The sequence below is a fragment of the Cygnus atratus genome, chromosome 3 (assembly GCF_013377495.2).
Source record: "Cygnus atratus isolate AKBS03 ecotype Queensland, Australia chromosome 3, CAtr_DNAZoo_HiC_assembly, whole genome shotgun sequence".
NCBI lineage: Eukaryota > Metazoa > Chordata > Aves > Anseriformes > Anatidae > Cygnus > Cygnus atratus.
In genome coordinates this window covers 3,316,409-3,341,010 of record NC_066364.1, presented here as the reverse complement: position 1 = coordinate 3,341,010, position 24,602 = coordinate 3,316,409, and the positions used below count along the sequence as shown (strand labels likewise).

The following is a 24,602-nucleotide window of genomic DNA, read 5'->3' as shown; positions in this document are numbered from 1 at the left end:
ACCTGTCTCAGTCTTCACTGCTCCTTCCCATCAAATATTTTGCACGCCGAACCAAAGCGCTGCTTGCACGCAGACTGTATGAGCTAAAGGAACCCATCACAGGTGCTGGGAACACACGAAGCCTTCAGCACCCTTTGCTGTGTAACCATCAGGGACCGCACGAGCTGCAGGGCAGCAGAGTGCTCATCTGCTGAAAAACCAAAGGCCACAGGCATTCTTCACCACCCAAACAAGTGGCAGAGACCACCAATGTTGCCCCAGGGAGACAGCGCACTGACCTACCAGCCTGGAGAGATCTCCTCCATGGGTCACAGACTATTTCTCAAGAAATTGCCTTTTTCCCCCCCCTCTTTCCCTGGCACACAAAATAACCTCCCACACACCTCCTTAAAACAGTAGGTAACAGAGCCCCAGCTCTCCTGATGAACTCCTTGCTGGGTTTTAGGGTCCTGACCCCTCTCCCTTTAAGGAGATCTGCCAGCCTTACTTTAGAGAATCTAATACAAGCTAAAAATCATAGCTAATTAATTTGTTTATTTATCACGTGCAGGGCTGGTGTCAGAGGACCAAAACCATGGAAGCAGAGCTCTGCACACTGTGCAGAGAGTCGGGGTCTCAACCTTTTCATGCAGCCCTGCTGCACAAATTCCTTCTCTACCACCACAGCCCATGTTGAGCTGTAGGAGAAAAAGCGCGTGAGCTGGGGAAAAAAAAAAAAAAAAAAGCTTCGGGCAAGTGTTTACACCCAAGTCACACACACGCCCAACGGAGAGTGAAGGCAGTACTAATAAAGAAGATTCACCACTGTAATTAAAGAATTTTAGAGTCTTCAAGGTTTTAATATGAACAGACAAGTCTACTATGTTCTCAACATATCTACAGCAAAGTTTACAGCCACTTTGTATCTGGTTTTCTCCCCTCAAATGGCTAAGCGATTTCAGCCATTATATTTTTTCCTCAATTTTTACTTTTGTTTGTTTTGCAATATATTCAATACCACAGCAGCTAGGATTCTGTACACATACAGCATACATCTAACAATAGCACAAAACTCCCAGCCCTGTTACTCGTTTTCAAATGAGGATCAATGCAGCAGCCAAGTCCAATGAACAATCCCAGATGTTTGGACGGAAGTGCACTCACCACTTAGGTTTGTACGAGTTAACAGCTATATAGCACACATCACGCAGTGCTATCCAGTGTCACAGTTACAAAAGGAGCGCTAGTACGGACGCCTTCCCCCGCAGAGGAGCCCGTACAACGCTTTCCAAGGCTTGAGCGAAGCAGACAGACGCCGATATGCTGTACAGTGCAATTTAAGTTACATCGTATGCAACGTGGACAACAGTGCGCTTAACCGGGTCGCCACATTCAGGGGTTAGATCGCTACAATCAGAATATTGAAGGTACATATTCCCTTTGTGTTCGTGAAAGCTGTGCAAGTTAGTTCTTCTTCCCTTTTTTTTTTGGGGGGTAAACGGCAGCGTCCCCGCGTTGACTGACCCCAGAGCTTGGAGAAGGGGCCCCTCGACGTCCAGCTTATTACGCGGAGAGCTACGTGCAGAAGAGTTGACACGGGCATCTCGGCAGCAGTGCCACGCTGCCGAGCCAGAGCTGGGCACTGCCACGGCGCTCAGAGCTCAGGAAGACGCAGGTGACTGCAAGCAGCGTGTCACTGACTGCACGGGGCGAGTGCAGCGGGCTAACGAGAAGCAAGCTGATCAAAATAAGCGAATAAATATGGTGGACGTACGGGTAAGCAAAGAAGGGGCGCTGCTCCACTGCGTGTTACCAGTGGTCACTAGACTCGAACCTGGAAAACGCTGGGAATGAAAAGGCAAACAGACCCGGCGAGCGGCCTGCCGCAGGACTGAGAACCGCCTTCTCGCAAGAGAGGACTCCCAGGGGAGATCTCGTCTCAACCCCACCTCACACAACGCCCGGCAGGACTGAAACGCGGCACAGAGGTGACTGTTTGCGGGTTAACTCAGCCCTCCAGCTCCTGCTGCTTGCTGTGAACACAAGGCGATGCGCGGCAGAGGAATCAGGGGGTGGGACAAACTGCTGTCGCTGCTCAGGAGGACACTAGGGAATCCTCGTTAAGGTCCACACTGCCACGAAGCCAAGGTGCACGCACTGCGCTTGGGTGTGGACTCAGGCCTGAAACCAAGTCGAGGATGAAATGCCAGCTCGGAGAGAACTTTCTGCCTTCCATTAGCTGTCACAGCTGGTTACCCATTTTCCTCAGATGCCTACAGTTTCCACGAGACCAGAGCAGGCAGGCAATCGGATCGAAAAAAAAAAACCCCTCTTTGCTTCTCTATTATTTAGCTCAGTATACAATTATTATGTTAGAAAATTGCATAACCTTTAAGCGTGTTTTATGTATAGTCTATTACGGGGAAAATAGTCCCTTCTGAACCCTTCTCATCTGACTAGTGATCACGTATTTCAGATGTACAGGAACAGCAGAAATTGGGAATTGGATGGGAGCACAACATCCAGGCAGGTGCAGAGCACGCAGCTGTAATTTTAAAGGGAGAGCAGTAACGTTCTGGGCTTTCATTTGCAATACACCCAGAAGGCAGCTCCAAAATCTGGAGCTTGGAGGCGGAAGGAAGGCATGGCCAACTTGCATCTCTACTGTCACGCAGTAAAGATCACCAGCTACCCTGAGAAGTGTTCCCTATGCCAGCCCTGATTTAGTTGTTCTCACTATGTAAGAAGAAATTGGTAGAAATTGGTATTACAGCTGTGGTTTTTTTTTTGTTTGTTTTGTTTGTTTGTCCTTCTGAAGCGCGATGGCTTTAGGACTAAGTTTAGGCTAGTCAAAAAAAATAAATAAGGAAATAAGGACTGGAACAAAAGGCATTAAGGGAGTGCCTGAAAATCGCTATCACAAAGAGTCTTCTTGGTTATGGAACACTTTTAAAAATATTTTTAGTGGCTATACATATTTTGCAGAAGACTACTTTCCAGATACTTCCAAGACAACTACAGATCCCGTTGTCATATCCGTCTTTATGTTAAGTGGCTTTTAGGTAAAGGCAGCTTCATTCCAAAACACCAAAGAAATTACTTGGAAGTTCAACACTTTTGAAAGAGATCAAGATTGACCTCACACAGCTCCACTTGTTTCAGCCCAATCAGGCTGACAGCAAACGACTTTTAATAACAATCCCAGCCACACGCACTGTTTTAATTCAAGTCATGTGCAGCTACCAACGGAATCAAGCTGAACAAACGTTGAGACGAGTTAACATGCCAGACCATTCTTACCCGCCTTTCTGAAGGAGGAAAAAAAATCTCCAGCAAAAACCCACAAACTTTATAACAAAGCAGACTGCAGTCACAGAAACAAGTAACTACAAAATACAAAGCTACCTGGAAAAGTTCTCTCTAGCGTCTTCAGGCAGTTTTAGCATCTGCAAGCGATTTACACTGTGAGCATTTCTGTAGTGTGACAGCCTTCCAGTCTGCACCAGCAACCTGGGATGTTAGGTCACGTTAACTCCCAACTCCTGCTTTTGATGTTTCTAAGAGCGTGAGAGGTAAAAAAAAGCACTGAATGGAGTAAAAATATTTTGATGAGCTGTAGATTAAGTGCTGCTCGTGCACCCTGGCAATGCCGTGAGCCTGTTCAAATGTACAGGAACAGCCAGTGCGGTCAGAAGCTTCAAGAGGGCAGTAGTTCGAAAAGGACAGCTCCAAATCACTGCTTTGCTTGGCAAATGAACACCTCCGCCAGCCACTTAACCTTTGTGTTTTCCAGGTAGAATAAAAAAAAAAAAGTTTGTTATTCCTTAGGAGGTATTTGTCCACGAGGGACAATTCCACCTGAAGGTCATGGCTTAAACATTAGCAGCAGAATCCCTACCTCGGTCCTGTATTGCACTGAATTTCTTACTCTGGTTTGGTATTTAACCTACGGCTCCCAAGCCACAAAAAAAAAACAACACAAAAACAAGTGTTAGATATGAAGGCTACAGAAAGCATCATATAGACTGGTTGAGCTTGTAGTTAGATTATACCATTACCTAGGAAACTACTAAGCTGCCTTACCTACTCTTGGGGAGAAAAGGTGCCTTCAGACAGAATGCCTTTCCCTATCTACACAGAACTTCGTCATTTAATCCTGCAAAGAGTGTTTAGAGAGTTGAGGGAAATAAAGTCCAAAGTAAGTCTGAAACATCCCATCTCTTGGCCCATCCTGGTCATCCATACAGTTGGGTGGAGGTAAGAGTTCCAGCTTATACTGACACTGTACACAATTTAGAGACAGAAAAGCTGCCAAGAGAGAGGACACTGTGCCCACTTGTGTATATCTTCTGTAAACAAAAAAAATCCCTCCCGAAAAGCAGGGAGGTACATAGTGTGAAGTGAAGGTTTCAGCAGCGGGAGGGCAGGGGCAGCTGTACCAGAGGACTTTGCAATACATGCACTTTCCATGTTTAGTCTTTAACGTAAAGGGAACTGGAAAAGAAAGACCTGAGGCAAAGCCCTGCGAGCTCACAGGTTCTCCTGCATCCTGTCATCCGTTTCCAGCTCTGCCAGCTGCCTCCTCAACGCGTTAACCTTTGCCTGAAGTTCCCTGTTGTATTTTATGATGTTGAGCATTTCTTCCTGGGCTTCATCGAGGAATTTGGAAGGCCGGTTCCACCGAAGGAAGACACCTGAAAGCCCAGAGACAGAAAGAGTCAGGAGGGATTTTTGTTACAGCAGGGGACTGTTATTCATATTCCATTGCTCTCAAGTAATGTGCACACGACGTATACTTTTTTTTCTTAAAAATAGAAATCTCCCCTAAACAGCACTTAGCAATACTGAACCTCCCCTGAGTTCACCATTCTATTAAGCAAGGTTAAAAAATAAAAGCTTTTTTTTTTGCCTTCCTTTTTTTTCCTCTTATACTGACCAAGACCAATCCATATTTAGTCTCTAGCTTGCCATGACTGCCTGCTGACTACGTTGCAGTTAATTTTTTAGCAGACGTGGAATGGAGGAAGTTTCTGCAGCAGAAAATCTACTGCACAAAGTACTCACCTGCTGGTCAGGAGAAAGGGAAGTCTTGTTTATACAGAACAAAAACCTGAGGCTTGCAGACGTAGATGTGGCTACAGCACTGCAGAAATACTGTGCTAAAAAGTTAAGCGATACGAGGAAGGCTTGGTACGATCCCGGGCGAAAAACAGCATGCTGCCAAACGTGAGGAGAAAGCATTATGCTTCTGGGGATGCTACATGCCAGAAATATTTTGGAATAGATTTCAAAAGGAGTGAGGTCACCACCAGCTGAGACAGACTAAGCACGGAGCAGAGACAACAGGAGCGGACGCAAGCTTTACGAGTAGCCACAGGACACGCAGTGCCTGTAACAGAAAAAGGAAGGCTGGCTTACCTTCCCAGAGCTGCAGGCTCTGTGGGGCAACAGAGGGCCAGATGACAAGGCTGTTGGCCTCAAAAAGAGGGTTCTTGAATTTGCCCAGCTCTTCAGACCGGTTCACCCAGGACCACAGGGACATGGTCTTTTGTGGCAGCTTCAGCTTAGACCTGGGAAACCCAAAGGACCAAATCAGCTTTCGATTTTCTACTATTAAGACTCATTTTGTCAGAAATACACAGGTTAGACCGCCACAGGCTCTCCTATGTGCTACCAGCCCAGACAAACCAAGGGTGAACGTTCCTGCTAATTCTTTCTGTACCACTCCTCAACAAAGCATGGGGTTGGTGGAAACCTAAAGCAGTTTACTCAGCATTGTCTTTCAAAGAAGAGATGAGGAAATAACATTTACAGCTTGGGTGGGAGTTAGTTGCCTTCTGTCCAGGTGAATCAGTCACCTCCCCAAAAAGGTTGGCCCGCCAGGTTTTAGAACGGGATTTAATCCTTCTGTTAAATTAGTATTAGTGCTAGGATTGTGCAATGGAGACGTCCCATTGGGTCCCTCTGGTGGCAGGAAGCATCAGAGCATAGAAAAGTCCATTTTCCTAGGCCATACCCACCTCCCAGAGCTAAACACGGGTCTCTGTTCCCTAGATTCTGGCAAACCTCATTCTGACTGAGCTGCCAGCTGGGTGCGAGATTCCCATGAATACTTCAGGCAGAACAAGCTTGACATTAGACTTCAAACATTTTCTGCTCACAGCTGGACATTCAAATGTGACAGGCAGGTTATTACATGTAACATTCAATACTCGTTCAGATTCCCTTGCACTAGTTTTAAATCTGATATAGCTTTGCAGTCTGACCAGTTGAGCAGAAAACATGAGAGTCTCTTCTAAAAGCAAAGGTTACTTTCAGGGCAGAGAGGTTTATAGGAAGATTGAAACTGTCTTTTTGTATTATCAGCTCTATTTTTTCCTTCTACTCCTTCAGCGGTCTTCAGTTTAGCAGGAGACCAACAGATACGGTCTTACTGGAGTCAGAAGACCTGAGAACAGAAGTGCCTAAGATTAAAACAGGAATTCAAACCTCTGGCAGCTGCCAACTGTCTTGGGAGGTTCCTGTCCTCCTGGACTCCAGAATTCCCCCACTGGTACAGCACAGCATCCAAAAGGGACTAGAGCTCAGAAGCTAAGTCTGCTCAAGTGCCTTAAAGGCCACAAGCAAGCTCAGCAAGAGGCCTAACACTACCTGGCAAGGCAGACTCTAGCAGAACACATCTCAGCTGCTTCCTTTAAAAAAAAAAAATCACAAGTGCACCCATCTGAGCGTTCACAGCATGCGCTCAACACAGTAAAATCACGTTTCTCTAAGGCACAGGTTATGGCTAAAGGGGTTTGGGGTCCTTCTGTTGAAGTTTTACTATGGCGCAGCCAAAAAAAAACCCAACCTGACTAAAATGCTCACAGCTAAACTAGCCTAACTTTTGCCAAAGCGTGGGACAGATCCTTGTGAGAGAATCTCTTCCGTGTTTCTCCACCTCCAGCAGTTAAAGGATGATATAAAAAGCAAATCCTTCCTTTCCTGAGGGTGCTGGGACCAGCAGGCTATAAAGTCACATCCCTGCCTAGCAGCTAAGAGCCAAACTTTGCAGCTTTGGCCCGTGCCTGCCTTGACCTTCTCCTCCAGGCCAATGCTGACAAGCTTGCTTTGCGCAGCTAAAACTTGCATCACTGTTGAACTCTCGCCATTTATTTCTCCCCAGAAAGCGCTTCTGTGTAAGGGATTATATAAGGAAAGGTGGAGAGTTTTCAAGGCCACACAGGGAAACAGAAAAGACAACCTAAGGTAGTAGCTTGGACTTGGAGAAGGCAAATTCTCCCTGACAAAGCCACAAATTCCTTTACTTACAATGTCCCGATTGTAAAAGGGAAAAATCCCCTGCCATTGCCACAGATCACAGAACTGCAAGAACCTCACCTGCATTAAGGAAGACCACACAATCACCTTTTTCAAGCCTATAAACTTTTTTTTCTTGCCAGATACAGCCTGATATTTACAAGGTTCAAAGGAAGCATCCTCACCAACCTTTCGTTTTCGTTGTTTCCCAGGAAAGTCCCAAACTGCGAAGCGTAAGCGTGTTCGAAGAGCATAATAAGGAATTGTTCGTTGAATTCAAAAGAGCAAGGGAACTGACGCAGGATTTGCCACACACAGTCCAAAAAGAGGAGAAACACTGGGGCCTCCCACTTCTGCTTTGTGTTCGAGTAGGCTGACTGGGCACAGCGCAGCTGAAAAGGATGGCCAGCCTAGAAATCAGAGAGAGCATCACACAAAGTAAAGGGATGCGAATACATACAGCAAGGATTTCAGAGCCAGTTCCGTCCGTGCAACTGCTCTAATACTGTTATTTAATATATTATTATTAGCTACAACTGTAGCTTCATCAAACAGCCAGTGATAAATCGCTAGTGAGCACGGACAAAAAAGGCATGGGGAAAAAAAAAAAAAAAGGCATTTCTGCCTTTTTTTGGCTCTGTAGCCGCCACTGTATTTGATCAGAGGATTTTATCAAGAGCAAACTAGTGCAGGGGCACCGAAGGACCAGTCTGAGGACATTAGAGGCAACAGCACAGAGCAGAATTAAAATTTTGTGTTTCTAGTATTCTAAAGAGACGTTCACCTTGGGCACACAAGAGGCAATTCCCTCAAACTGAAGAATTAAGGTGAGAGATACAAGCCCCGTGGAATGCCAGAGGTACAAATGACTCAGTAATAATGGTGCTCCTTCGGACAAGGGCTGCTCACACGAAGCAGGGCTGCAACAAGGCCCAACTTGTTTGCTGCCTCTCAGGCCATTTCTCAACCCAAGTGGGAACAGAACAGATTGCCATTCTATCCCCGAGTACTCACCTGCAGCCACTCCCTCACGACAAGAGCCTCAAAGCCACGTATGGTCCTGCACCTCGGATCCAAGATAATCTGTGCCAGAGAAGTCACCTGGAGTGTCGAATCCGTTCCTTCAGTCCCATGAACCAGCACGGACGCACCTTCCCTGTGAGAAGGGTGGAAAGGAGTAACAGTATGAATGAGCACAACACATCCCACGGACTTACGCATCCCGTGGACGTCAGCATCACAACAGCCTGACGAGATTCTTGCTTACACCCGAGCTTAACTACACGTACACCTTAACCGGGGTTTACTGTAAGCAAAGCCAACGAGCCAGTCCAGGAGAAAGACGAGGCAGAGCTTGGCGTCCAGAAAGGAAGATGAATTGTTTGCGCTGAGCAAGGAAGCTTGTCTAAGAGCCAAGCACAAAGGCTTCTCAACTCACCAGCCAGCACAAGCGAAGCAGCAGAACAACCTGAGGAGCAGCCTGAGATGGGACAGTCTGGGGCAGGAAGGTTTTTGCACATCGTTGGGGACCCACATGCTGTCACTCCCCACACCCCAGTTGTCAATAAGCCAAACGATTTCCTCTCCTCTTCTTCCATCCTAGGCTGTATTTGGATACGCTATCCAAATTTAATTTAAGTACTCCTCAATTAAGGACAGGATGGTATTGAACTGCATTTATAACCCTTACTCCTCCCAAACGCTGACCCAATGCCTCACTTCTGCCACCACCCTTACACCCAGCAAGGACATTAACTGCAGGCTGGATTTATTTCTGTGCAGAGACCCAAGCTAATCAGCACAGCACGGGTAAAACAGATCAATCTGCCACGCTGCAGACATTACCTGCGTTTTGAATTGAAAAACAAAACAAAAAAATCTGTACCTTAAACATTGCAACATCTTTGTCTACAGTCCTATGCCTAAAATAAACCCAGTGCCTCTACAGCATAGATAATCTTTACTCTCTCTTCCTCCCCCAGGCAGTGGCAGAGGCCCCTTAACTGCAAAGCTTCACTGCCAAGCCTATGTGCTCCCCAAGCGGCGTGTGCCAGGAACACTTTTCACCTTTCTGGCCCCAGAATTTAAGACACAACAGAGATCTGCCCCAGCCACTGCTGCCCTGGGGCCAACGTAACTGAACCACCCTCATCAACTCAGCCCTAACCACCAGGCTCTAAGCGAGGCAGGCCAGGCATCAGGTCCGAACTGGCGTGTCCTAACTCCGGGTAAACAGAAAAAGCAAAGAGGAGGTTAAAGATGACAAAACTGCCTACTCTCCCAGCAAGCCAGACAAGTTTCGTCACCGATCTTTCTCCTTGTACACAAGGGGAAAGAGTTACAGATAAAACTATTGATCAAGAGCAATCATTTCCTGGCACAGTCTGTAACTAAGCAGACGCTGTCAGTGCTTTTAAAAAGCACAGCAGCTCATATTTTAATGCAGTAATGCTGTTTTACCAATGAGACTGCATTTCATCTTGTTTGTGTATCCGTGTAACCGATTTCCTGACTGTTACAGAACGCTTAAGGTTCCCTGAGTTTTGAGAAGGGCCTTCCCCTTTCAGAGCCACGAAAAGACCACATTTAGAGCCCTGCATTTGGTTTTTACAAACCCTGGCACCTGACCATTGGCTTCCGCTCTCCAGCCGGAGACGTGAAGAGATTTTGAGGACACGCTAGTGAAATCAGCAGGATTTAGTAAGTGTCAGGTTAAAAGAGGTCACAAACACTTATAAGGGATGAGCAAGACGGCTCAGATAGGACTAAAGAAATAAGAATTTTGAGAGCAAAAAGCATTGGACCAATTCCTGGGGAAAGCAAAGAAATGCCATCGGTTTAGTCTCTGGAAGTGAAGTGGGGTACTGGAAACTTTCAGCTGGAAAAAAAAAAAAAACAAAAAACCAACAACCCAACTTTTTATTAATATTGTTGTCACTTTGCTAGGCTACCACACAGTATTTTAGATGGGCACATTCTCACCTAAACCTTCAGTAAAACAAACTAAATTAGAGGGGCTGAATCAGATGTAGGAACAGATGTCACCTAGATGATCTAATATCTATTCCCAGTCAGTGTTTCCTCCCTCAGGCTTGTACTCAAGAGCGCAAATACGATGGAACATTCCTTCACCACGATGATGAAATAGTATCTTGCATAGGTGCAAGCAAGCTAGTTCATGGTGCCAATTACTAATGGTCTAAATGCCACCTAAAGAAAACAGAGTATTTAACAATTAAACTGTGACCAGTGAATGAGGAAATTAGGTTTTTTTTGAAAAAAGCTTTACCTGTCAATGCACTGAGCAGCTAGACAAGCTGCTGTTAGTATCTCCTTGATGTGAGTCAGCCAGTTGGAAGCTTCCAGCTTACTGAGCCAGCGGTCCATGTTGTGTGACTGGTCATTACAAGCTTCCACAAGTTTGATGAGGCTTTCCTGCAGAATATTAAACCTTCGGGAAGAGCAAAATACTGTTGAAAACATCAGCAGTACCACAGCAACACGCAAAAACATACTGATCTCAAAATTCAGCACTACGACTTATAGGCGTTTACATCAGGAAGTAAGACCCCACAGATGTTGTAGCTCGTTATTCTGCAAGCCTGCTTTCAGTGGGAATCCCAAACCGTGGCTAAGTGCCAGCAGAACACCACTCTTTGGATACAAGCAGCTTCTCCACTTTCAAAACAAATTGCTCCATGAGGTGTTACAACACTGCAGCCTTTTCCTTCTCTTACCAGAGCTCTGTGCGTGCTCAGCTGTAGGAACGCTGTACATGTAAAGCGTGTTTCATGGTGTTTCCCATCACCAAATACAAGCGTTACTGCAGTCCAGCACGGGCATCAGCAAACATCTGCCAGGCTTCAAGTGCCGCTTTGTTCTTTCTACTACACTGCAAGTTTTAACCTGTAGAGCTGCAACCCCACTGTAACACAGAAAACTTTAAACTAGACTCAATTTCACTACACAGAGCCACGCTAAGATTAAGTTTGGCTAAACTCTGAAGAATGTAAGAAAGATGTAGCGGGAGGAAGGACAAATTTTCACTTTTGCAGTTGTTGCAGTATGTCCTCAAGCCCTGCAGGGCTGGCATTCCGCATACAGCTGGTACAACAGCTGCTTCTCTGGTCCTGGTTCACACCATGCCTTCCAGGGGCACCGAAGCACTGCTGGATCAAATGCCACTTCAACACCACCGATTCCACTGTGCACTCAGGTGTAATAATGGATGCAGCTAGTAGACTACATCTCAAAGAGCTTAAAAAAAACTAGAAGCATGAGCTACAAAGAGAGGAATGAATACACTTGATGCCTACATCCACCTGCAAAGTAATTAACATGAAGCTCAACTCCACGTAATTTTTTATAAGCAAAAACTATCAGTTCAAAGCAGAGGACAGGAAATTCCTTCTATTAGCTCCTCACGGAAAACAAAAGAGGAACACAGGAAGGCTGGACTGCAGCTAGAGATGGTCAGAAAAATAGGGAGATTGCCAGATATCTGAAACCTGCAGCAGCAGGTTGTTCAGAACAAGGAACTAAACACAGCTTTCCCAAAGGCAAATGTCTTTATCACTCAGCACCCTCATTTTGCAAGAAAGTGACCCTGTTTGACAGTAACCAGGACGCCCGGTCACTTTCTACAGAAGCCAATTACTTTATGGAACTAGCCCTGCCAATGCAACCCTGCAAAGCCTAGCAGACGAGGGCCTGTGTGGTTTCACCCACCTCTCAATACACTTGTGAATCCTCCTCCACTGGGGGTAGTACACCTCTTGTTCAAAGCCCCCTCCTTTGGCCCTGGCCTGCTGCGCTACGTTCAGGGACCTTGTATCGATGATGTAGCCACGCTTTCCAGGCCGCAGCGTGGCGTTAATCAGCTTCTCGTCTTCTTTACAGCGCCTGCCGTTTGTACCCGTTAGAGGCTGGCTACTTCGCATCATGACCTGCGAGGACAAACAACCATCAATTAGGAGACAAAGGCTTAAGACTTGGGGCTCGAGCGATCCGTGGCTTTCAGTCTAGAACAAACTCTGCTTTAAGTTCAATCCACAACATTCAGATGGTCAAACACACTGATCTGAGCAGCCTGATGCCCAGAAACACCGTCCCACACTCCTCTGGTTCTTCCGATAGCTGCTGTTCTCTCTTGCTCTGAACCCTGCAGTTCTTTTCTTCGGTTCTTAAGTGCAATTACTCACAGAGACAGAATTTATTTAAAAAACAAACAAACTAGAAATCCTTAAGTCGTGCAATCACTTGGCTGGCCACTTTCTAAGTTACAGAACTGTTCTTTAATTATTCCTGTAGAACCATCTTTGCAAGCCACTGAACTGGCTTCCTGCTGATGCCTCCTTTATAAACCAACATTTTTAGGATTCTCACTCTGAAGGTCTCTTTCAAATCCATTTTTACAGTACCTTAGTCACTTATATATTAATGATGTCTACTAGGCACAGTTTTACTCAGTGGCTAGGCTAATAAATCCTAGTTCAACAGGTTTATTAGTTGAGATTTCTTTGGTAAACACCCTTCAAATGAGAAAGCTATCGCATCCCAACAGCTCCAACAACTAAAACGTGAGGGCAGCCAGTCAGCAGCTCCAGCTATACTTGAGAACTCAAAGCCAGGAGAGCAACATGACAGACAGCATTACTGTCACGAGTTCAAGCACTGAGCCAAACGCCGCTACACTCCTCGCACTTGATACATGCACAATTCAGAGGGATAATTGAACACGTCTTCCTTCAAGAGCTTTGACTCAAGCAGAAAAAGAGCAGAAAACGCTACTTATGAAGCTGGTGGAGAGCTGATTTTAAAAGCAAGGCAAAAAAAAATTTGAAGGTAGCACACTGCTGGGCCAGATTAGATGTCCTCTTAACTCAGGCCTTACAAATCTTGGCAACAGGAGGTGAGAACACTTAAGAGCATTTGACTCAGAAGCGTGCATCGAGGTTGCAAGCTGCCAGCGGAACACCCCAGCATCCTTAGAACAAGTTACATCAGCAAGAGATACAGAGAATTACCCAATGATTTCGCAAAGTGCATTTCTTAATTACAGCGCATCGGTGCCTCAATTAGATTTTGGCTCGCTGAGAGGCGGCGAAGTCTGCAACAGCAAGAATTTGCTGCTCCTGAAACGTGTTAAGCTGAGAGGCTCGGAGAACAGATTGTTCCAATCACTCCATCGACAGTTACCCAGCAGAAGCAGCGCTGGCTCCGGGCACGCTTGCTGTCATCGTGACTCCGTTGCAGAGGAGCCGGCCCACCACCCAGAGACATGACAATGTGGTTTCTGCCATCCCTGCAGCGTGAAGCCTCTTGGCAGACGAAGCAAGGAAGGGTGCCAACGGTGGCTTTACAGGCTCCCAGCAGTAAGAGCAAGATGAGACAAGCTCATGCCGCGTACGCGCCCAAACAAGCAGGCTATTAGCTATTTCTAGGACGGAGATTACTCATTCCATCGCCCAGAACCAGTTTCAATGCATACACTTACAAACAAGCTGGAAAATAATGAGTGAATGTCTCATGAACTGCATTAAGTCTAGAGCACAAGCTGTTCTGTTCATTAAGAGAGGCTGACGAGATTTGAGCAGGTTCACGTGCTTCCTTCAGGTACAACCATCAGCCATCCCAACTTACCATCCCGTTCTTCTTATGGTAATAGCTGAGGACTGGGAAACGACCGCCGTAGCGAAACAGCGCGACCTTCCGGAGCGCTTCGTCATCGATGGATTTGGGGACAGTAACAACAGGAGGGTAGGAGGGACAGACAGAGAATTCCTTGTTGACACAGCTTAGACGCCACTCGTCTGTCTGAAAGGGAAGAAATTCTGGGCGTTAGGTCAGAAAACACAGTATTACTGCTAGAGTGAAATGTAACAGCGAAGAGGAACTTCCATGCCCAGAACAAAGCACGCACACACGGTGATCTGTTCCATTTGCACCACAGGTAAAAGCTCGCTTGTCACTGAGCATAACCACTTCTGCTCACCCACGACTCTGAACCCCCTGTGAGAGCGTAACTACACCGATCAGTCAGATCAAAGGCACAACACACGCATGTATCACGATATCAGAAGGTATGCTCCTGCCTAGCCCTTCAGTATCCATTTAGAGATCTGAAGACCGATCCTCCCACCCCAAACCTCCTGATGCTGTCTCCGACCGCATCTTGTTGCGGCAGCTCCCAGAAGCTCGTTAACCAGCACACAGTCATCTCTTCTGCTGCCTGCAAAACTTTGTAAGACGACCCTTTATAAGACGGCCCTGGTTCTTGAGGTGAGGGATTTGTTCCACAACAGCTCCCCATTTAGCTCCCACGGTCAGAAATGGGCGGCAGCAGCTTTTCATTATTTCACAGGCACAGAAAACAGCGGGTCTTCACCACGCACTACAATGCAACTTACTGCATTAGCAGACAACTCAGCTCCAGATGACAAAGCTGCTTTGAGGTTAAAAGTTACGATTTAACATTTCCAGCTCGGTTCTTTCCTGGGGGCTCTGCTTAATGTAAACCACGACAGTTCTTCCTCCAGAAGCACTTCCTGGAACCACAGCAGCGTCTGAGCACCCAGGTGAACTCCCGTTACGTAATTTTTCAGCTTCCAGCAGCCAAACATTTGTGAAAGAACCCGCTGAACATCGGCACGCTCCAGCCAGCGGCTGGTATTTCTGCCAGCGAGCTCAGGCTACCAGGTACGCGGGGTCAGACACAAGCCTTGGCTCCACCTCAGGCAAAACCAAAGGTCAACAAGCGGCCTCACTGACGAGCAGCCCTCGCTTACTGAATCCAGCACAGCAGCACCTAAAGCTTGGCAGGAACAGAGCTCGGGGCACTTGGTAGCAGGGTGGTGGCTTTGCTGGGCTGCATCTTTAGTCGTCGTGTCCTTATTCTGTAACTCCTTACGGCCAACCAAAACCGCTGGCAGAAACCCTGGTGGGGAAGGTGACCCAGAAGCCTCTACAGCATGTTTGGATTTTAGCAACAGCGTTAGCCTCTTAAAAATAGAGGCAGAGTGACAGTCAGATTTGCCTGTAGAAAGCTCCAGGCAAACAAATGAAGCGAAATAAAGTCTTTTGAAGAGGAACAGGCAGCTGCTATTAAGGTCTCTTTTTTATACTTAGTTACCAAACAGGACACAAATATAAGAAAGCAAGCAAGACCCCAAGTAATTTCTCAGATGAGGCGTTTTTGGTATGCACCAGTAAAAAGTTGTGCCACTGCAGCAGGCACAAACCTCAAAGATGCCACAAAAACCTGTGCTCATTTGTGTTCAGAGAAAGCTTCAGCTAGACAAAAAGGCAGGGGAATAAAGCCGGTATCAGAGGAAGTAAGAGAAGGGCATGACAGTTAAGTTATCCAGTAAGAGAACACAAATTATAACAAAAATTGATTCAGAAAGTTTGGTTTCACACGCATTAACTGCACAACTCTGATCAGAAAGGTCTCTTCTCCTCTCTCCTTTTTTCTAAAGGCGTACTTCCCCCTGCCTGTACCTGGTTATACGAAGCAATCTGCTTGGCTTGCTTGTCCAGTGGAAAAATAGGATTGAACTAGAAATGCTTCTTGCAATGAAGTATCTCCACCAGACAAACATGATGATCTGATTCACGACATGATTTCCTCGTCAACAGATGCAATGCAAGGGATGTGGGGCCTAGGATACAGCAAAACTGTCTCTTTTGGTGGCAGCCTAAGAAAAAGACGCTGGAAAGCACGCACATGGGTGTTACCATCACCAGGAACAGTGCTCAGCACTGTGTTCAGCAGCCTACCCGGACGGTCTCGCAGCAGCCCTGTTGTAAGCTTATTTCATTATTCAGTAACCTCAAAACAACTCCTGTGAACGTCTACATTTTACAAGGTAAAGCCTCTCCCAGATGCAGAGTTAAATTGCCTCTGGCAATCATGTCACAGGCAGAGATGAAACAGTGTCTGGATCACAGAACGGAGGTTGGCCGGTCACAGTTGGTGCTTTTTGTGCTAACACCAATATTTTTACAGCTTTTTGGGGTGCCTGTGTCAAATTACAGTAGATTTCATATGCTGGTGTGCAATTTGTCCACAATTTAAGAAGTATGTGTGACACAGGAAACAACTGAAACACCTCACTGTTACCTAAGACGTAGGGAGGGCAAAATCAAAACCTTTTAGTATCCTTTTTGAAGGACTGCCCATCACCGATATCACCGGTACGAGAGGAATACAAGAGTATCAACCTGATTTATCTCCCACTTTGGTAACTTAAACCGACTCACAACCTCCTCTCCTCACCATTTATAACACGAGGCAGATGATACTGTTGTGTCAGCCAGAATTTACCGTTACAGGGGAAGGAGGAGAAGGGCAGCAATTAGCACCGTTTGTCTCCCGTAGCAGAGCTACTCGCGCAGAGATCCAGCGAACCTCTGCAGAGCCAGCTTCAGACTGTTAAAGTGTACTCCACCATGAACAAGGTGACAGTAAAACCCAACAGCGCAAGCGCCTTCGTGGATTTTTCTTGGGGTCTCTCTGCAGTTTGGAAGAAAATCTGCCATTACTAACGGGCAGAGTGAGGGATTAGCAACTCAGCTACGTGCAGTAGTAGATGCAGACGCAGGAAGCAGCACGGATTGCAAGGAAAGAGAGAAGAGGTGGACCTCATCTTCACACATCAAAAAAGTACGCTCCGTGAAGCTCAGAAAGTGCAAAGTTAACATTTACTTCTCTTGGCAAGAGATCTAGAGACCTGAGCTTTAAGGATTCAGGAAAAAAGAATTCCAGTTCAGACTGAAAGTGGCAAAGGATCGCGGGGTGAGCACAAAGGAGGAGAGGACCCAAAAGGAGGAACAAAAAGGTAGTCAGAAGTGTTTTCCTAAACACAGAGCAGGATTAACTTTCTCTTCTTTCTATTTTGCCTGTCCTGACACTTGTTTAGAGACAGCAATTTTCAAATGTCACTGTACTGGAAAGCTAAAACTACAGTTATTCTTCCTCCGAAGAGCTTGCAGTTGATAGAAAAGGTCATTTTCAACAAAACTGTGTAAAACAACAACAAGCCTTAGAGGACAGTTCAAGAAGCCTTCACAGACCTAGAAGAATCCTGAAAAGCAGTGATGGCAGGCCAGTAGCAAGGAACGGACAGAAGGCACCAAGCCCTGTAACAGAGGGTGCAGAGACAAGAAGCAAAACAGACGCAGGCAAAGACTGAAGCTTGTCTGATCACCCGTATTTCACTGTTACCTGCTACACTGCAAGCTGAGACCAAAGCCTGAAAATTCACCTGTTTATAAGAACTCCAGGACAGAAGATAAACCAGTTGAACTGTCCGGAACCCTTAGCTTTCCTACGCCGGCAACAAAATAACAAAAAAAAACAAAAATAAGAAATAGGTAAAGAAACCGAGCTCTGCGGCAATGAAATATCTTCACGTTGATCATCCCATGAGGGTATAAGCTTCCCAGGGCCGTTCCCTTATCTTGAAGAGGAACGTGAGTTTTCAGCGTTACAGCTCACAGTACCCTGCAACTGTAGAAGTTGGCAGAAAGGAAATTCCTTCATCCTGACCTATTAGCTTTTCCTCAACTCCTCAGAAGAAAATGAAGTTATTTTCATTGCATATACTCTAATTCCATTCAGCTACTCGCTGGTTATGCAGGAGCACAGCGAGGAATGCAATTTCAAAACAAATTTCACCTGACGTACCTGTAGCCAGTCCAGGTCTCATGTATCCAGTGCCTCCAGAAAAAAAACAACAGCTGGATAAGCAAACGCCATCTATCCTGTGCATGCTTTGCTCCTTTCCTGTTTGTCTGTAGTATCTTTGAAGTCTCATCTCACAGTAACTTGGAAGCACAACACAGCCACATGGATGATTTAAGGGAGAGGGAAGTAAGCTTCTGAATTCCACTCATGTGACTTAAGAAAATCAGCCATTTACTTGTTCAACCCTGTCCCAGAATAAAGTTTAATTATAGAACAAGAAATATTTGGTCAACACCATTTTTTTTTTTTAAATCTGTTGTTCAGGGAAGGCAAGTCACTTGAGCGTGGTTTTTGTCACCATTTCTTGTAAAAAAAAAAAAAAAAGGAGTTACATCTGAAATTCTAGGTTAAAAGCCAAGAATTAATCAACAGCTGTTAGACGTGTTTTAAAGGAATAAATCATTAGGTTTTTAACTATCAGGAACAATTCCTGGGAAGGAATATATTCGTATTTCTTACCAGGAATCTACGTTCAGAAAGCCAATGGATTCACAAATAAGTTATCAGTGCCCTTTTAAAGCCTCTAAAAGAAAAAAGCGTATCAATGGATTTTGTTAGCAGCTGCATCCGCGTGATGGTAAATCCCAAAGTCAGCAGGGATCTGATTCCTGAAAACCAGAAAGGTTTTAAACTACACACAGAAAGACGCGAACAGAAGAACCATCTCCTGCAAGCTTCCACTGAGCTCTGAGGGATGTCCTGCTGCTGCCCTCAATCCTGCTCCTGCACGATCTCCCTTCTCACCAGAGGGCACGCTTCTGTTTCTTGCCTTTCGATTCTCCCTGAAATGCCTCTGTGAGCCTGGAAAACATCCGCTGCTTTGCCTCCAAACAGGAGAGCACCCTGATCTTAGGTTTGACTCACCCAACTGAATTAAAACAAAAGCTGTGCGGTTAGTTATTAGAAAAGGTCAGGTTTTATTACTTTTGACAGCAGGTGAAGATGGGACATGCATCTAATTATGAGACAAAAATAGAAAGACCCCTAAACTCCTTTGATTTTCTGATTTCATCATGTGAATCTTGCCGAGGTAATCATATTATTCATTATTAGTCATAAACAGGAAGTGACAAATCCTGCAGACAAGCTGGGTTGCGTATTTAAAAAAAATAAATCGATGTTCTTTGATGCTGTACTAATGGATGTGGTCTCAGGAACATAAGCGATGCAGCAAGCGCGCATATTTAATGTGGAGGACTTGAAAGACAGAGATGCAAACCCAAGGCACTATCAAACCAGGCAGAATCCTGCAAGTATCTGGAAGTGGGCGTGCACATTATCATCGTCCCAGAGAGCTATAATTTATATTTCTAAGTTTCTGTTTGTGTTTACAGACAGTTTTGTTTCAGTTCAGGGGTCACGAAGATTCATCCTGCTCCAGATGAAAACTTAACGTGAACAAACGCAGACCAAAGGTCCTGTACTCATTCTTACAACGAGGAAGCATCCCCAAAGGATAAACATTTCCTGCGTTCATATCCTCCCAGGCAGCTTGTACATGAACCTCAAAACTCCATTTCCACCAGGTGAAATATGAGTGCCAAACAGGAATATTTAGCACATGCAGAAATGCCTGACGTTTACAGAGAGCACCAGGAACACCACTCATTTTCCACCCAGGCATTATCAGCTATTGTAACCCCCAGAGGATTTCCACTCCAGGCACTCTGAGCGAAACACTTCAGTGTCTGTGCAAACCTTTAGGTTCAGCTTACCACCGAACTGAGGAGCTCAAACTCTCGCTCAGGCAGATAAGAACGCCAGCCATCTTCAACGACTTCAAACATGGGCCGGTAGAAGAACGGGTACATGAGGGTGACAGAATCCAACGTGGAAAGCGCCTGTGGGGATAAATAAACATGTGGGAACACTGTGGGAAATAAACAGGTAGTTAAAAATCATTCAAACTGCTGTTTCATTCCTAAAACACACAGAAAGTAGTGTTTTTCTTTAATGCTGGTGATGCAAACTTAAGCATCCAAAAGCACGGAACTATTAAGTTTGAAGTACTCAGTTTACCTGCAGGGTAGTTTCACGGTCATAGAGCAGAGCAGCACAAAAAAAAAAAAAAAAGAGATAACAGACAATTTAACCACAACTGGGGATTTGTCTGCATAGTATCACTTGGGCAGGCTGTGCTATTTAACAGTGCAACAAAGAGTGAGGACGATGCATCCTGAACAGGTATAATTAATGGGATATCTCCTACATGACATTTACCTGCTTACTAACGACTGAGCTTAAACTCAGAGTCAGTTGTTAACGCTGTTGGAGACACGTGAAACTTACTCGGTCTGATTTGTTTTCACCTCCACATGCTCCACCATAACTCATTTTCCCAAATGCTATTGGAAAATATTTGCTTAAGAAGCGTTTTAGTGGTTTTTTTTAAATACCTACAAACAACGGATTTGTTTTAACAACTGAAAGGAGATATCCCACTACTCACATCCACCTTCCACAACAGCAGTGAGGTCTTCCGTGACTGAGAAGAGCCAAGGCTGAGGTCTGATGAAGGTCTGAGAACCTACGTGTGATTATCATCACGAATTCTTACCTCAATAGAGCTGGCGATGTTCAGACACTCCTCCATGCCAGGGATATCCAGCTGAATGATTCGCAGATCTTTGCATTTTATAACGATGGTACCCAGCGAGCCCGCAAACCTGCAGCAAGACAGGAAGAAAGAGCCTCTTAGGAACAAGATCTTCTAAGGTCTCGTGAGGTATTAGAGCTCTTCCCACAACATATGCCTGCAAGATAAAATTCCATTAGCAGTAATCCATCTGCAATATATGTACGTAGATATATCTGTTTTGGAAAGATGACAACAGAGAAATATTTGGTATTTTTCAAGTTGTGCTCTGCTTTTCTATTCCACCCTTGTGATGTGGCAGCGAGTGGACGTATTACAAGATAGAGAAGGTTTTCACCCTGGCTTTGCTTTAAAATATGCAAGAGGAAAGGAATGTTTACTGGTTGTTTTTTTTTTCACCCCTGATAAGACTGGGAACTTCAGCTGGAAATCAACCCAGAAAAACTATGCTACAAAGCAAACATAGCACACAGACGCCCTCTCCAGTCCTCCTTGCAGATCTGAAAAAAGGACTACGTCTGAGCAGATAACGAATGCTTTCCTTACATTAAGTAGCCAGCAGCACTCACAGAAGTGATGCAGATTTTTGTTTGCAGAGCAGTGAACTAAGGAAAAGCAGCTAAGTCTCCTTGCACACCACAGCAGTGCTCACAGCACCCAAGGTGATGCAAGAAACAGGAGCAGGCAAGACCTGAAGGACCAAGCTTCAGTCCCTTGGGGGACTAAGCAGGGGACAGACCACAGAAAGAAGGGCAGAGCTGCACCAGCTCTAAGAGCAGACCTGTTGCTAAGCTTCGGGTTGCTTCACTTGAGCTACAAACATGCCTCTAATTTATTTTGAAGTCATTACAGGTGATCTGTGCAAAGAAACGTTAACATGCAGAGCCTATTACAATTTTAGTAATGCTGAAGGAAGGAATGGAGGCGTTTTGACCCAAAAGCTCTGCACCTCCAGCACAACCAGTCTGCGCATCACACGTGCTCGCTGCAGCACTATTTCACAGGTCCCCAAAGTAACAGCTGGAGTGCATCCATCACTGGGGCTGCTCCCTCTTTCCCCAATTCTTTCAGCAAAAACTCCACATAATATCACTAGAAACTGTTTCTCTTCTCAACACACCCTACAGGTCATATTTAAGTTATGAAAAAACTACAAAACATTGAAAACAGCTCAATGAGCACCTGATAACTGAGGAAAACACCACTAGTACAGAATTATACTCCTATCATGGACCTGGGAGAAGAGACTTCATGAACTTGATGTAGTAACACAGCTATTAGGCACTAATACCCTGAAGCGGTGCCAAACTGGAGCTTTCTACAGTCTTTGTTGGTTTAAAGAGCCTTGTTATTCCATCCTCTCCAGCACTGAGAGGAATATAGTCTCCTGTCCTTTTACATGGAAGAGTTTCATTGCAATTATGCTCACAAAGCTTCTCACAGGAGGGAGGTGTCCACTCTAGGGACCTTTTAGAAACTGGGGCTGGCAATAAGGGCTAACCGAGGGACGTGCAGGCACAGCTAGCTCCATTATAAATCATGCACCGAGCTAGCAATGCATCACTCCCCAGCATCAAAGCTTAAAATACTCCTTTCTCCCTTCATATTAACTTACATTATAAGCTAAAAGAAAAAAGAAGCTTCTCTATAATATTGTTTTAAACTGGAGCCATGGCTGGTTTAGTACAAGCAGCAATGAGGATGTGGCCAAAGCACCCCGATGACCGAGCAGTACCAGATGGGAGCAGATCTCCTTAGGTTTCACCCTGCTCCTGTCCACACTCAGGCCACAAAGCAACATTTCTCCAACCCTGAGAGAAATCAGAATCACAGGAATGAACTTCATGCATGACCAACACTTTACCCATTCTGAGGAAGCCTGGTATCTGTAACTGCTGCTGCTTGATCTTTCCTGCCTTGCTGTCAGAGAGGAAATGTATCTTCTGGATCGCTTTACGAGGAGAGCAAAGAAGCTGAGTTTTTAATTAAAACAATAAATATATATTATGAACAAACTGCAAAAAGGACCGTGCAGCAGACAATGACCAGATGAGAGGGGACTGGCACTCAACAGCTTGAGGGAAGCACGGTGACGCAGCAGAACACATAAAACTGACAGAAACTATGTTAGGATTTGTCTCTGAAGTTCCTGTAACAAGAGAGGACGGGCAAGACTAAAATGCTATTGGCGTGCTGTAACTAAAATTCAGTTTTACCACACCGGTCCAGTAAGAAGCGTGATGTGAAGGGCATTATTGATTTGTGCAGGCTGCTGGAGGAGTATGGGGATGACACTGCCTAGCAGCTGCACAGTGATGTGGGGCTGAGATAATCCAGATCCTACTCCTGCCACCAGGTTTGCACAGCAGATCTCTTTGGCAGGACCTCACCTTCCACCTCTGGTGAGCCATTTTTTAGAATCACAGAATCATTAAGGTTGGAAAAGCCCTCCAAGATCACCTAGTCCAACCATCCCCCTACCACCAATGTCACCCACTAAACCATGTCCCTAAGCACCACGTCCAACCTTCCCTTGAACACCCCCAGGGACGGTGACGCCACCACCTCCCTGGGCAACCCGTCCCAATGCCTGGCTGCTCTTCCTGACCAGAAATATCTCCTCATTTCCCACCTAAACCTCTATCAGCGACAGAAACTCGCCCCTCACCTCTTCTCCACGCAGTCGATGTTGGCGTGCAGCAGCCACAGCTCCTCGCCGCGCTCCCTGCGCCGTGACGAGAAGATGAGGTGGTGCCCGGTGAGGCACAGGGTGCCGCGCACCGCCGGGCACCGGGGGCCGTGCAGCACCGCGTTGTCTGCCCGAGGCGTCTTGATCAGCTCCGCGAACTCCATCGCGACCGGGAAGAAGGGAACCGGGAAGGGGGAACCGGGGGGCTCAGCGGCCCCGACCCGCTGCCGGCCCCGAGCCCCCGAGCCCCGAGCCCGCCGACATGGCCGGGCCCTGGAGCAGCCGCGGCGGAAGCGTGTGGGGGACGCAAAATGGCGGACGCTGCCCGGGCGGGGAAGGGAGGGGAGGGTTCGGCGCGCAATGGTGGTTGCTGAGGAAGGTTCCGCGGGATGAATTGTCCGCCCGGGGTGTGTGTGGGATTGGGGTTGTCACGGCCATGTTGTGGGACTTTGTTTGGTTATGTTAAATCCTTACCCGCTGTTCTGTTATCCTCTGTTAGCCTGTGTTAAAAGGCTGCACCCCTGCAGGAAGCGGGGCTCCTGCTTTCCTGGCTCTGCCCCTGCACAATAGGGGAAAAGACAACAGGGGAAAAAACTGTAGGGGAAAAGACAACAGAGAAGATGCAAACACGCTTTGTGCAAAGCCCTGACACTGCTCCTCACCTGGGTGAAACCCCACAACAGCCACCACTGCTGTTCCTGGCTTTCTCCTCAGCACCCCCTTGACAACTTCGGGCCGTGCCCACTTTTCCCTTCCAAACCCAAGTCCCAGCCTGTGTGGTGATCTGAGGTTTTCTGGTGCCTGTGCCCCTTGTACGTCACCCTGTGCTTCATCCCAAAACTTTCCTGGTGTTAAAGGAGTCATCTGTGGGCTGTAGGTGCTCCTTCATGTCGTGACATGCGTCCCATGACACTGCAAACATGAGAGCTGGCAGTGAGGGTGCAGAGAGGCATTTGTGCACTTTTCCCTGGGTTATTGCTGTGAAGTAAATCGCTGATAGCAAAGTTCGAGACAGCAAACACAGCCAAAGATTGTCCACACACACAGTGGCCAGACTAAGCCTGAGGAACAGACAACGTCTTGGCGTGGGGCTCACTGACAGCGGGGTTTCACTAAAACGAGGAAATTAGCAAGATTCAAAACCGATTTTGAGGTGGGTAGTGCTGAAATCTAGCATTTACCCTGAGTGCTTCTGAGACTGAGAAGGGTTCCCAAGGAAAGGGCTTGGAGGAGTGGTGTGCCGGCACTGGCGCAGAACCCCGGATCTCGGTCACCTCAAGAGACTCAGTCCT

The 24,602-nt window shown here is 46.3% G+C and overlaps 1 protein-coding gene across 1 annotated transcript; it reads right to left on the bottom strand.

Moving 5' to 3' along the window:
- Positions 1-810: 810 nt before the first annotated feature.
- On the bottom strand, positions 811-23,642 carry MTMR9 (myotubularin related protein 9). The gene is made up of 10 exons (XM_035563634.1): positions 23,290-23,642; positions 20,583-20,691; positions 19,741-19,866; positions 13,921-14,094; positions 12,007-12,224; positions 10,568-10,729; positions 8,293-8,434; positions 7,468-7,688; positions 5,398-5,549; positions 811-4,673 (listed from the first exon to the last, which is right to left on the bottom strand). The coding sequence occupies exons 1-10, from the start codon at positions 23,472-23,474 to the stop codon at positions 4,510-4,512; spliced, it is 1,653 nt and encodes a 550-aa protein (XP_035419527.1). The 5' UTR covers positions 23,475-23,642; the 3' UTR covers positions 811-4,509.
- Between the last annotated feature and the right edge of the window lie 960 nt (positions 23,643-24,602).